The sequence below is a fragment of the Diachasma alloeum genome, unplaced genomic scaffold, assembly GCF_001412515.2.
Source record: "Diachasma alloeum isolate Michigan unplaced genomic scaffold, Dall2.0 Dall_scaffold_00672, whole genome shotgun sequence".
Classification (NCBI taxonomy): domain Eukaryota; kingdom Metazoa; phylum Arthropoda; class Insecta; order Hymenoptera; family Braconidae; genus Diachasma; species Diachasma alloeum.
In genome coordinates this window covers 151268-166062 of record NW_021680804.1, presented here as the reverse complement: position 1 = coordinate 166062, position 14795 = coordinate 151268, and the positions used below count along the sequence as shown (strand labels likewise).

Below are 14795 nucleotides of genomic sequence, written 5' to 3'. Positions count from 1 at the left end.
AGAGAGAGAGAGAGAGAGAGAGAGAGAGAGAGAGAGAGAGAGAGAGAGAGAGAGAACACACTCGACAGGTTTACCAACTCGAGACGAATTCTAATATTATTTCAATAATTATAAAAATATCCAACGAAAATTATTTGACACCTGTAGGTGATGAGAAAAAAATCGATCTGATAAATAAAATCAATATTCAAAAAATGTTCAAATGGACACTTCAACACCATGGAAGCTGTGTTGGATTTTCTTCATTTGAAAATTGGAAAATTTCGTGCTCAGTGATTGAATTTGGGCTCGAGAACAATAAAACTCCCATTCCGTTTCACCCCCCCCCCCTCCCCCGGCGATCTACACACGAAACACCTTAAGTGGGTCATACCAAGGGATTGGGTTTAATTAATTACCGGTTAGTGATAAAAATGGTTCAATCTTTTTTAATCAATCAATCAATCAGGCAGTAATGAAAGTGGGTTGAATAAATTTTCTTCGCGGACAGGTCAGGATCATTATATCAAAAATGGACATAATCCAATGAGCGAGACCGACGTATTTGGCAGCAGGCGACATTGACATAAAACTAAAAGAGCCCCTTAATTATGACGACCGAGGTCGGCTGAATAAATCCCCTGAAAACTCATTCTCGCAAAAGAAGAAAAGACAAATGAAAATAAATCAAGACGCATCCACCTGCGCGGGAAGTCGACGATCCCTCGAGACCGGAAGTGACTACTCTTCGGAGCGCCTCGACGCACACTAAGGCTCACGTTTAACGGGAGCAAACTCCCGGAAACGAAAAGTCACTTGAATAACTGCTTAAAGACTCTAACTAGACTAATATAATTTTATTCGGAAACCTGATCGCCTGTCGGAGTCACCGTTGCACGGCTCATCGCCTAAGCTCGTGACCGCTTAAGTGGTTGACAGTCTCGTCTCACGTTTGAGGAAATTGGAAGTCAATGGATTTCTGGAGTTTGTAGGCGGTGATTGATGGCACTTCAGTAATTTTCAAGTTATCCGACGGGTTCACCTTTATATCATGAACGAGTGACGAGGGAAAATATCCAATTGTAAAAACAATGAGAGTGACGGAATTTATGTAATTCATGGGAAAAAATATTCTTGAATCAAGAATATTATTGTTTAATAATGTTCCAAGCTCAATTGAGAATTTTATGAAGACAAGCAAGATGAGAATTTAGCGTTAAACTAAAGCATAAGTGCTGAAATATTTTGAAATTGAAAAAATAATGTGCAGGTTATTTTTGTAAATAACTCATCAATGCAGAAAAAAAGAGGATTTTGTAATTCTCATTTCAAGATTTTTCTTTGTCAACTCAGGATTACATGGAAAATATTTTTAATTCAAGAATAATAGCATTTTTGATGCATAAATTTCCGGGAGATATAATCAATCTTCATTCAAGCATATTTAAAATTGAGTAAATAATTTCACATTCTCAATAAAAAAAATAGCACATTCCTGATTGACGAATATTTCTTTTCATGAATGAACACAAGGAAGAGGAATAATACCTCTTCAATTACATAAGCAAAGTAAAATTGCGCAATTCGATGAATTACATACCCATATCGAATGACGGTTTTGTGACGCGGTGGATAGAGATTTTCATCCAGTGTCAATTTCCCAACCTTATCCCTCATCCAATCCGATTTGAAAATACTAGACATTTTCTAATTCATTAATACGTGGGTTTTGTTTACGAGAAATGAATTAAATTCTACCGCCCACGCGGAAATCCGAGAAAAATAAAGAGAACTGATGCTGTAGTATGCAGAAGCCAGTGCAGAATATATCACTGTGAGGATACGGAACGTCAAAAGCAACCAGTCTGCCTGGTATCGGCAAAAAGACTGCGCAAAAAGCAGCGAGTAATGGGACATTGAAAAATCAAGTGGGGAAAACTGACGTGAATACGACCACGTATACATCAAGTTTTTACGTGCTCTATTAGGAACAACACTGATGCGACTGGAGTGATTACACTTTTCAGCTTTGTTGATCTATTCTAAACAGTTTAGGTGGTATAAACACAGGGTCTGACGTAATGCAACTCAACTGATTCCCATATTTGTAGAAAATCATAAGGATTTATGACTTCATAAAAATATATTGAAAAAAAGATGGATGATGGCAGAATTCTATAAATAAATAAATGGAGTAAGTGGAGGAGGATTTATGCACCCAAGAGTTTGCTTACGTTTGGAAAAAATTCAGATATGATTTTCAGTTCTATTAATACGTGACGAAAATTCTCTACTTTGAAGATGGATGAGTCATATAAAATGGACAGTTTTGAGCTTTTTGCGATGTTGATAAATCATTGCATTCCTGAGGAACGGGATGATTTTTTTTAGCTCAATTGATGAATTGGTATTAAATATCTGAAAATACCCAAGTGCGTCGAATTTTTTTCTCTATAAAATTCTTTTGGACATGTGTAATCAAGTCGCAAAGCTCCCATTCAATTGTGCACCTGATTTCCGAGTATTCGCAGTAATTTCATTCAAAGATGCCATGATTTTTTTTTCATTATTCAGCACAATACCAGTCGGTTTATACAGCTGATGTAATGATTTGAACTTCATTTTGGTTTTCAATCATTAGAAAATAATTTAAAAATTGTAAAAATTTAGCGGTCTATTTTTGAGGAAGATTCGTTAAGAAATTAAGGAGTTGCTGCGAGTGAAAATTAAGGCCTCCGGATACGTGTCTCGAAAATTTTTATCAAGTGACAGTTTTACTAAAATTTCAAGAAATTTCGTAATCGAAAATTGACAATTTGATTAAAAAATCAATGGATACTTTCAACTTTAGTCCCATTATTGTATAAAAGTCGATAGAAATCAGCAAAATTCTGGTAAATATCTTCTTGAACCTCAATCAATTCAACGTAATTTAATTTAGAATTCAAGTATGTTGAGATAACTTTTCACCTTCCTGCAGCTTACAAATTTTGAATTTCATTGAATTTTCGTATGTAATACTACAAGAGCTTCAGAGTTATCAGGTATTTCCCGATAGATTCGTTGCAAACAAACGAAGGAGTTACGTGTTTCCTGAAAAACTCGACGAGATTCTATTGGCTAAAATTTGGATGGGAAAAATTCTCAGTGAAATTTCCTCTCCTTTTTTCGAATTCAATGTCGTCTTCTAGAAAATTGCTACCAAACTGTCCATGAAATTTCAAAAATTTTTCAACACTACCTCTAAAAAAATCAAAAGCGTCCAGTTCTCTAAGAAATCCCGAACGTATTCCTCAGTTGTTTTTGGTTCACGAAGTGCAAACATTCGACGTAGTTTGCGAACAAAGGGACATTCGATTAAGGGGAGCAATACCCCACCGAGTCAGAAAATTGATCGCACTCGGGGGGTGGCCCACGTCCGAGATGGTCCCCATACTCCGTCTCGAAACTCAACCCAGAAAACCACCAGTACCCTAGTCTACGCAGTTTCATGACTACTACCACGTGTTCACCCCTCAGTTTGAGCCTCGGATAAAGAAAATTCGCCGGCCAGGGTAACCCCCCAAAACCCTAGTAATCCAAGTCTAGAATTCAACAGCCGATGATGGCACATGTGAAAACTACGAAATGAGAGGGCAGAAGAGATATTACTAAGGATGGGCAATATTTGTCGATCAATCGCAAACATCGATGTTTTTGACTAATACGCTAACCAAATTTTTCATTTTTTTATTGAATAATAATGTTGAATGATTGAGAATAAAAACAAATAATTTATCTGCAATCAGAAGTAATTATTTTCTAGTTTGTACGTTATAAATGAGAAGTGAACAAATCCCAATGTCTATTGTTTTTTAGTCTATCGGCTACAACCGTTATCAATAAAAATATAGGGGAGGGTGGGGCAAAATGGAACGCGGGGCAATGGCAATCGATAAGGCTCAACAATACCTACATTTAAAAAAAAGGATGCAATTCCATCCATTTATTAGCGCCCAATTGAAGAAAAACTTTGCCACACACACATACGTAAGGACGCGGTCTAAAAATTGCATTTTCGAACTTTTTGCATCATAATAGGTCGATATTACACAAAAAATTCAAAACTTATACTTGAACGATTACAATGCTCCCACTCGAAAGCAAAAATATAGATTTTTTTAATAATCGATGTTTTTTTTTCAGAAAAATCTATTCACAACATCGATGTTTTTAAAGAACACCGATTCTTCAATAATTGATCCCTATACATTACGGAGTGAAACGGGTTTTATTCCATCTGAAAAAGTCCGTTTGGATTTAGTTTGCACCCACGCAGTGCTTTCAAATGCGGCAATGAAAGGATGAATGCAGAGTCTGGATTGAATGAGTGAGAAATAAAACAGAGAAGAGAAAATAATGTGAGATCAGCCGAGTGCGATTAAAAGTCCACTCCAACCATTCAAGTTTCATTCTACGTTCAATTTTTTTCTCCGAGAGAGAATCGACCGTCGACTTTTCGGCTGGTGTGACGAAATCTCTAAAAATAGCCAGAGGTAATACATAATACAATCGCAATCCAGAGATCAGAAGGGTTTGAGAATATCAATATTCCCCCTCCCTCGTGTTGAAAAAAACTTTATACATAATGACTCGCTCTGCAGTTCCACCGGTGGAATGCATTATGTTGCTGCACTGCGATCGCTGGGCGGAGATAAAAATATTTCTTGATGCATATGCAATTAGTCCCGAGCATTTGCCAAGGGCCACTCAATTACTTCCGGCTGTGAGTCATTTCGAAGTCTGCCAAATGATAAATCGTTCATCCAATTGAATCCCGGGATTTAATTATATCCGATATTATCTCGGGCATTTATCAATAAGTGATCGCTCAGGTTTCGGTTTTTATCTTAAGTAAATATGAATATCATTTAACATTAGTCGATACATTATTATAATTTAGGGATGTGCGGGTAATTAGTCGTTACTTTCAATCCGATATTTCTCAAACCCGAAAGAACGAGTATCGAGATGGCAAAGTATTCGGTATTTTTGTAAATTTCTATTTTAGCCGCCCGAAACTAATGTTCGACTCATGATGTTCCTCAATGCAAAGTCCCAGTTTATCCTCTAAAAGCTCCAAAGGATGCGATAGAAGAAATGTTTTATTGAAAATATTTTATTAAATAAAATGTTAGATTATGATTTCATTATCCCTGTTTAACCCCGCCACTTTACCTCGTTTGATTCTGCTTGTGATTTAACTCTTATTTTTTATTTCAATGATCGATAAAAAAAAAGCTACGAGTAACGAATATTCTTCTCGTTATTTAACGAAATCTCAAAAAATTCTCGAAATTCTCTAGATATCTAAAAATTTAACAAAATCTGGGAAAATATTACGAGGAACAAATGATTCTTCTCGTTATTCAACTTTCATTTTTTATTTGAATCATCGATAAAAAAAAGTTACGAGTAATGAGAACTGATGAACGAATACTTTCTGGTATTGTGACGACTATTTTCGGGACATAAAAGTAACGAGCTTGCACATCTCTATTGTAATTGAAATTAAATCGACGGAATTATAGATCTCTATACAGTGCAGTTAACGAGAAGCTCAATTGATAAGAATTGAATTGATTAATGAATCAACAATTATTTTACCTAGTTGTTGTTTTGAAGAAATTGTTGCTCTCGCGATTCATAAGTTCGCTCCTGAATCTAGCCATCTCGTCCTCCATTTTTCTCATTTCGGCGTCGAAACGCTCGCGGATGTTGGAGAATTCGCTGTCAATGACGCTGAAGTCACCGAGTTTAATGGGAATGTTACGCTTGGTACCACTGTCAGCCATTTTCGATAATATTTATGTGAAATATTATAACTGGAACCACTTGATCTTTCACACACTCACTGACCGATTGAGTCGGCTTATAGTCTCTTTAAATAACTGATGTTTACGAGGAAAGCTCGGATGTAGGAATGAGCGGCGCACGCCGCTGACTACCCCTTAAATAGCTGCGCCGCGTACTTCAGCCGGCTCGTGGGTGTTCGCATGTTGTTCGGGATTCTCCGCCGGCACTCGGACACACTCGATACTCAACGATTCACTTTGGAATGTTCACGACTGCGCGCACGATTTCACTTTTATTTGTTTCCATTTTAAATTAATTCTTCATTCTCGGTTTATTTGTTCAAGGCATGAGAGCTAGGGCAAATTTTGAACAGCGATTAACTCATGAAGTAAAAAAAGCCTGAACTATAAATGAAGTTATGACTAATCGCATCTCAGTGATTCATATTTGGAATGTCGATCAAGCGATGCAGTCCAGTAGATCATGATCCATCATTCCTCCAAAAATGGTTGAAAGAAACTCTGTTTTTTTTCTTCGATTCACGCTATATTTTGACGAATGATGTCAAAAAGAGTGGGTGATCACATTAGACAGCAGAAATTATTGTATTTCAACGGTGTATGACTAATCCTCGGTTGTGTTTGGATTACGTGAGCCGTTGTATTTACTGGTTTTTATTGACACTAGTAAATGAAACGGACAATTCTTTGGGATGAAGCAAATCAGAGAGCAAATGGCATCAACCATCCGGTCGTTTCGTGCAATTTAAACATATCGTTTCTGCATGTGATTAGCGTGCATTCGCTAATGTATCGCAAGGACGTATCCTACATTTCAACGACCCTATGAATATTCCCGTCGGCTGGAGCTGCGGATTTTGTCGGAAATTCAATATCTGTCTACTATATTTTGTTTGTTTTATAGTTAAACAATTTTTATATGCTAGTACCATTGAAAAATTATTGAATGGATGAATCCAATTGAAATTGTATGGGAAATTCTATTCATTTTTTTGCGATTTCTATTGAAAATTCCACAGCGTTTCCGCACGATTTATTTATATACATGCAGGTAGAAAAGTCAATAGATTTTAGTTTTTTATAGAACTCATTCTCCAGAGATCAGTAGGAAAATTATAGTTCAATATGAAAAAATTGAATAGAAAACCTAGCATTATTTATTTATTGAAACATGAATCCCACAGCCGAAGTCAATATTAGAATTCGAAATACACAGAAACATATATCCATCATGGTAAAATAAATAGATTAAGAATAGTAATATTCATAAAATATTTAGTGTAACGATTACACCATATCATGGGCCTTTTATCAGCAATCACTTTTTATTACATTGAAAGGTTCTATTCATTTTTCGCACCGCTTTCTGTTGAAAATTATCTAATTTTTCCATGCATTTTTCAATCAATATTTTTTTTATGAAAAAAGATTGATTTTAAATAACATTTAGAAAAATTTATGTTTTTATTAGCTCGTTAGCGAGCCCACTCTTTGAGAATTGCATTGAATTCCCACTAGAATTATATTGAAATTCGATGAAAATTTCTGGGGAAGGATAGGGCAAAATGGACTCTCTTATTTTTTTATTTCTGAAATTCTTCGGAATTTTAGTGAACGTGTCTCTTCGCGAAAGTACTTGAGAGTGGACTCAGTATAAGATGTGCCTAAGATGGATTCATTATGTGTGTGGATTAATCCAGACGATTTTAAATTAGAGTGTGACGATTGCGCATAATGCTTAACATAAAAGAATTATTATTATTATTTGGAAATGCGTCCAATTATTGATTGATTAATTTGATAATTTTTTTATTTTTACGTATCTTTTAGATGAATGTAGGAAAGACGCGCGCTTCGCGCGCGCTAGTTAAGTTGCGTGGACCAGGATTGGGCGTGTAAATTACGTTGGTAATTTGCACCGTTCTTTACCAACGTAATTTTCATAAATTACCTCGACGTTTTTTTTTACATTTTTTACATTACTTCGAAAAGCTTGCAATTTTCGGTTACTAGAATGTTTTATTTCATTGCAACTGACGAAGACGCAGTATTGGACATATAAATGTTATAAAAAATAGTATGTTATGTCCCGAGGACAGATAAAGCGCGAATTTTAACTTCAGTTTGTTCGATTAGAATGCGGATCTCGGCACTTGGGGGTATAAAATATTATTTTATGTCCCTAGGACCGTAAAACCGCGATTTAACCAAGGAAATCGCTGTTAGAATCGCGGTTTTACGGTCTCTGGGCACGGAAACCGCGATTCTAACATCGATTCCCTCGGTTGAATCCCGGTTTCCGGGCCCAGAGTCATAAAATATTGTACGTCACACTGAGATAAAATAACTTTCTGATTCATTTCATTACAATCCTCGCCTTCGGCTCGGATTATACAGCCACATTGGTCAGAAAATATTTTCATCATCTGCTGACATAATAATAATGTACTATTACACCATGTGATACGATTTACGGAATTTTAAGAAACTCAAAAACATGAGCCTCATACCTCATAAAGAGTAAATTTCACGAGGGTCAAACGTTGCAAAAAACCAAAGTCACAAGTCATCTCCATTGTGAGAAAGTCAATTTTATTCCTTATTGAGCTTTATTGGATTCTCCACTTTATTATTTGGAGCCCCGGAAAGCCCAGTTGGACCTGAAAAGAACTATTTTGTTCTAAAGAGTTCAAAAAAGCTACTAAAGACAATTGAATTAGTTTTGTCATTCAAGAATGCTGAATGAAACAAGTTAATGTCAAGACAAAAGATGATAACGCGACGAATTCCATTGAGATCAATAAATAATAAGATTGAACCTTGTAAAATTCATCCGTTATACGGTGTGACCCTTACGAGGTGTGGCCCTCGAGACGTATGATTCTGGCGAGGTATGAACCTCGTGACTTTTATCACCCTCGCGAGGTATAACCTTCGCGACGCTTCACGGTTTACTATAAAACGTAACTTCGGCGGGTTTTTTAGATTTTTTACATTTAGATTTTTTACTCCCTGAGCAATGTAGTTTTATTCTCGTTTTTTCATTTTTTCCCTGAAATTGGTTATTCGCACGAAAACTTGAAAAATAATCGAGATAGAAACTTACAATTTAGTATGATTTTAGGTTTCATGGTAAAAAAGTTTGGGATGCTGAATGAACGAAATCTTGTGGTCAATATCTCAAAAACTATTTGTCCGATTTCATTTTTTTTTCTTTCCAAACGTGCGTTTTCATGCCATTTATCTACATCCAATAAAATATGGGTACCATCCCATTGAAATTTTCCGAGATATCGTCGTTTTTGTATTTTTTGCTCGGAGTTCACTTTTACGCACTATGACATGGGTAAAAGTCAGGGAAACATTTTAAAACTTTGGTTTCTAATTAGGACTGTCAAGGAACATTCCTATATCAAATTTTAGGTCTATGCATTTGATAGTTCTTGAGATGAAATAATTCACCCAAAATTTTTGAGAAAAAAAAATAACGCATCTATATTTCAACATCCATTTTCACAGCACGATTATTGAGGAAGCCATATAACATGAATATTGTTGAATGAAATTGCAAGTTTATTTGATAGAAATAGGGGAAAATGAGTGCGATTGGCCTTAATATTTTCAAAAAATGGGAATTCGTATGCCTTAATTTTTTGAAAACATACATTGGGATCCATTGGGAAGCCTACTCAATGAAATTCGGTAGAAATGAAAATAGGAGAAATATACGTGGAGAGTAGCAGTCATATATAATCTATCAAATGGCTTCTGTCGCACTGCCTGTTTATCTAACTCATTCAATAGTAATATATTTTTCACTCTAAAAATAATCATTTCTGAATTGTAATGAATTTTTCCCCTTTCAGAATTTCACCAAAATTTAATTGGATTCCTAAAAATATTCTTTTGAAAGTTTGAGCCATTTCCATTATTCATTCCTAAGAATGTCGAAAAAAAGCAATTATTTGCAGAATCTCGTTCGAAAGACGCTGATTATCCATGCTTTATTTTCGAATTTTTCCTAGCCAATTCGATGAAAAAATTGGACCACTGAAAATTTGTAAATAAAAAGTATTTCGACGTTTTTATTTTACGGTTAAAATTTAAAATTCATTGATTTTGGGATATACCTAAGGCTTGGTTTCATTAAACATGACCTCGAAAAACAAAAAATGACTTGGAAAAACAGGAGATAAATTTTGTTAATTCCACCCTTCGCATTCAAGTTAATTTAATTATCAATCACTCCAATTAGTTTGTCAGTTCTTAGCATTTATCACTGACAAATAACTTTTGATTCAACTCATTATAATCAAATACATGTGTAGGAAACATGCTCTAATGTACTTTATGCTTGCACGGTGTTTGTTTCTTATTTGGGGCTAGAAGTTCGCTTTTAAATTCGCGCGCATTTTCTTGAAAAATTGAGGTATCATCTTTTATACTGCCATCTTCCGGTATTTCTCCGTAATCTTGTACTAATCAGCTGATGTGATGCCCGGTTCTATTCGATTAATCGAAATCGAATGCAAAATAATCGATTATCCCCATGAGATCCGCCATGTTCGATTAGTGACCCATGTCTTTTTTAATATAGGATAGAACAACCCAAGCAAACGTTAATTTAGAAAAAAAAACATGAAAATTCGATTTTTCACTGAAAACTCCCATAATCAATGAAAATTGGCCATATTCAAATGATTCAGGGGTCAATTTGAAGATAATCTAATATATTTTCACCTGAACATACAATATCTCTACATATTTGAACAAAAACTGATCAAATCTCATCATTAAAAGGAAAAGCATGGAATTTTTCAAAACGTGACATGCTAAAATTGCTACATTAACGTTCATAACAATTCTAGTGGATGGGCAAAAACTACCATTTTTGGCCTGTGACATAACGTGAAAAATGGAAACAATCTGCTATAACTCGATGAAAATTACATTGGATCAGAATTACCATGCACCATTTTGAAGAATAGTAAATGCCTTTCAAAATGATATATAGATATATCCGCCTGGTCCACGTAGGAGCATCGAAAAGTCCAGCCAAAATTAATTTTTCAAGTTGAACATGAAATTGGAATTTTCACCTAAAACTCTCATAAATCAATGAAAAATTGTCAGCATTAGGCAAATCAGGTGTCATTTTGAAGCTTATTTAATAAGTTTTTAAATGAGAATATTAAATGTTTAGTTCATGAAAAAGGAAGGACTTGAGTATCGAAATCAAAGTAAAAACCTCGGTTACGGACACGGATTTTCCCATATTAGGGGAAAATCTTGCTGTGCGTTTGGAGGGTCGAAAATCTGCTTTCCCCAATTTCTGAAATGTCCATTTATCGGAATTACTATGGAAATTACGTGTGTTCCTAATTACATTCCTGTTGATTTTCATTGTTTTCCACAGTATTATCATATTTATTTCCACAATAAATGACAAATAGTTAACACCGTTATTATGAAAAAAAAGTACTCAATTTTTTTCAGGGGGTCCCCGTTTTGCCCGCCAGGTTCATTTTACCCTACCCTCCCCTATTTACTTTTTCACTGACTTCTATTGAAAATTACCTAACTGTGGCATGCGTTTTTCAACAGATAATTTTTTTCACGGTAAAAAGTGAAATTCTTTTGGTTTTTGTAATCAATAATGAAGCGAAATTCATTCTTCACTGCCACATTCATCTTACATGAAAAAAAACCAATCCTGATTACTTTTCTCATTAATAATGGAGTGAAATTCTTGTTTCATCGCTATATTAATCATAAATTATTTTTAAATCTAATCAATAAATTTCTATTTCATTACCTCGTTATTGATTAATGATAATGACATCAGTTTTTATTATTCATTCGATGACTAATGAAATCAAAGATTAATCACTCCACATGTAAATACGGTGAAAGTTTTATTGAAAATAATACTCATGCTGATCTTTGGTTTTCTCTTGAGATTTTTGGGTATAAGTTTTCTATTTTCTCATCTGCTGCATTGTTCCTCTCTTTTCCCTTTATTTTAATTAGGATTTGGACATTCTCCTTGTCATATTAAATTGAAGCTAAAACTTTCAATGAATTCTTGATAAAGCCGCTGATGCCTTTTAGCGAATGCATTTGATTTTATATGGCATTTTTCAATGCACTGCGTTTTTTTAATTGAAGATTATAAGATGATATACCGCGGTTAAATCATCATCACACCTATGAAAAATAAGAATTATACAGAGAAAACAAGCAGGAGACCGAGTCTATCCGACCGAAAGCATGTGGCCATTCCTTTATATGCATTGCCTATTAGGCTTTTTTTTATTTCTACCAATTTCATTAGTAATAAGCTTCTCAGTGGATCGATGGCAATTCCTTTTCAAATTGAAAAATGGCAATTTCTATTGAACTTTCTGGTTTAATTCGACAGATATTATCATAAAGATATTTAATATTATTTAGAAAAAGTTCAGTTCAGTGAAATAGTTTTTGAGATATTGAGAACTAACTACTAGAAGATGAAAATTGTGTACCGTGATGTTCTGTAATGGGTTCATCAACAAAATTAATAAGAAAGGAATCGGCAGGATGTTTGTTATCAAACTGCAAAAATTGATTGTTTACAGTTTACGATTTTGAAGTATTTTAAATGTATGTTATATGAATTCTTAAGTCATCCGGATGCAAAAATCATTGATAGAATGACGATTTTTCATTTGTTGAACAAAACGATTTTTGAATGAATGGCTCTATGCCAGGATATACTCAATCGATTGAGTCAAAAGATATATATATATATATACAAATGTGACTCAATAATACAAACTAGCAGCCAAAATTTCAGATGTCTATTCCAACTTTTAGACGTTTTATGAAACGTCAAAGGATGAGATAACGAGAATGAAATCATCGGGGTGAAATTATACAGGTGAAATCTGAAGAGTAAAATTATCAGGATCAAATCACAATAACCGAAACGGGAGAGAATATTAGTATATTTCTAACCGAGGGAGGTAAACTGAAAGAATCGTACTCACGTGCGGAATTATTATCCCAGCCGAAGGCGGGGTGGTAAGGATGTGAGTAAGGGACCTTTATTTTACCTCCTGTGGTTAGAACCGTTTTTTTCGCCTCAGCGTAGGCGCAAAGTCAGATTTCCCTCTCGCGAAGCGGGCGAAAAATCATAAGGGTAATAAAAATACCTATCTACATTTGCTTGGATTTGGCTGAGTTTTTTTTTATATCCATTTTTCATATTCACTGGTATTCATCGTAAGGGATGAATTGCAGTGGTAAAATCTTGGTAAAATTTTAAGGGTGTAATAGTAAAGACAAAACAGTCAAGGTCAAATTGACGTATCCAGTCGTAAATATTAAAGTTACACGTTATTCGCTAATTATCACAAAGAAGAGAAGAATCGGCATTAAAGATTATTTTACCAATTAAACAATAGTTGAATCACTCAATATCTTTATAAGCTGAATAATAATCAAGACAATTGGTTGTTAAAAATACAAATCCACTCCGCTGGGGGCATTTAAATTTTGTGACTCGCGGTTGAGCAGGGGAGGAAGTTCTATAATTTTTGACTATTTGTGATGGACGGGGGTCGCCTAAGTTGTGATGTCACACCATAATTATTTAAAAGAATTTGAGAAAAGAAAGGTGTCAATTTAAGAATCCCAAGGTTTTTAATTTAAGAACATCCAGATTCCTGATTTCAGAACCTAATGGTTTCTAGGTTAACCTTTATACCGAACCCCTGGATCGCATTTCCCGTTTGTTTGAGCGAATGAATCAATACTTTTTGTAACTGATCTTTAAGCCCTCAAATGAGTTCGAGCCCTTAAATGAGGGCTTAAACGGGGAAAGGTCAAACAAGGAAAGCTTAAACAATGGAAGGGTCAAACGGGGAAGGGTTCAACAGAAGAGGCAATACGTATGAGTATATTTAATTTCATTTTTTTTTCTTCGCACATAAATGTTTGTTATAAACATTTTTTATATAAATCGCACCCGTTCATTCATTATAAATAATTGGTGCTAATTATAATTTTTTATCAATTCCCTTAGCGAATAAATTAGAAGAAACATTGGTGGCTTCATGGATTTATCGGGGCGAAAAAAAATAAAAAACGTTTTGTAGTGATTGGAACCGACGAAATAGGAAGCTACTGGAAGTTTGAAATTTTTTCCTTACATTTATCAATAGTTATGCACTGTGAAAGTGTTGATCACGGTCCCACAGACCGGGAGTTCGGTGTCAAGGTTAAGAACCTAAAGTACTGTATTCCAGAACCAAAGTGCTTTGATTTAAATACCGTGGGTACTGGGTTTCAGTAAAAATAACTGAGAACTGATTCTCAGAGAAATTTCACTGGAATCCCGCAATTTTTGTCTTCGGCTATCAATACCACCAAGTATTGAAATCCAGTGACTGTTACCGGAAACTAAAAACTTTTTTTCTCTGTGTAACTGGAGTGAAACTTCGATCGTCGAAGTTCATCGAAATTTTGCTTCCAAATCGAAAGCGCCTATCAGAATAAAGCATGTTTACATACATGTATTCCTCCTAAATATATCAAAGCAATAGTGTCTACACTGTTAAAAATTTTCCACTGAAACTTCCGATAAGAGTTTTGGAAATTTCTAAAAAGTAACATTTCGACTGAAATTTTAAGGAATTTTGTCATTGAAAATTCACAATTTCATGGAAAAATCCGTGGGAACTATAAAATTCAGTTCAATTATTCTGAGAAAATAAATAAAATATCAGGAAAAATGGAGAAATAATTCTAGATTCCTTTAAATTTTCAGGAAATTCTTTAAAAATTTCTGGCATTACAAAAATTTTAAATGAATTCCCTGAGAATTCGAGGGAATTTGGCAGTGAATATTAATTTTCACTTGAAAATTCATGTAAATTTTGAAATTTCCGTCTTCCGCTAAAAAATTTGGACTTTACTTGA

The 14795-nt window shown here is 34.6% G+C and overlaps 1 protein-coding gene across 2 annotated transcripts in view; it reads right to left on the bottom strand.

Moving 5' to 3' along the window:
• Positions 1–5963, bottom strand: part of LOC107044078 (alpha-crystallin A chain) — a 24321-nt gene extending 18358 nt beyond the window's left edge. Inside the window, exons 1-2 of one of the 2 annotated variants that reach the window (XM_015265824.2) lie at positions 5626–5963; positions 1580–1675 (exon numbers count right to left, since the gene is read on the bottom strand). In XM_015265824.2, coding sequence (XP_015121310.1) covers positions 1580–1675; positions 5626–5813 — 284 coding nt within the window. In that variant the 5' untranslated portion in view covers positions 5814–5963. The remainder of the gene's footprint in view (positions 1–1579; positions 1676–5625) is intronic. The other variant, XM_015265822.2, reaches the window with a different exon arrangement.
• Positions 5964–14795: the final 8832 nt, after the last annotated feature.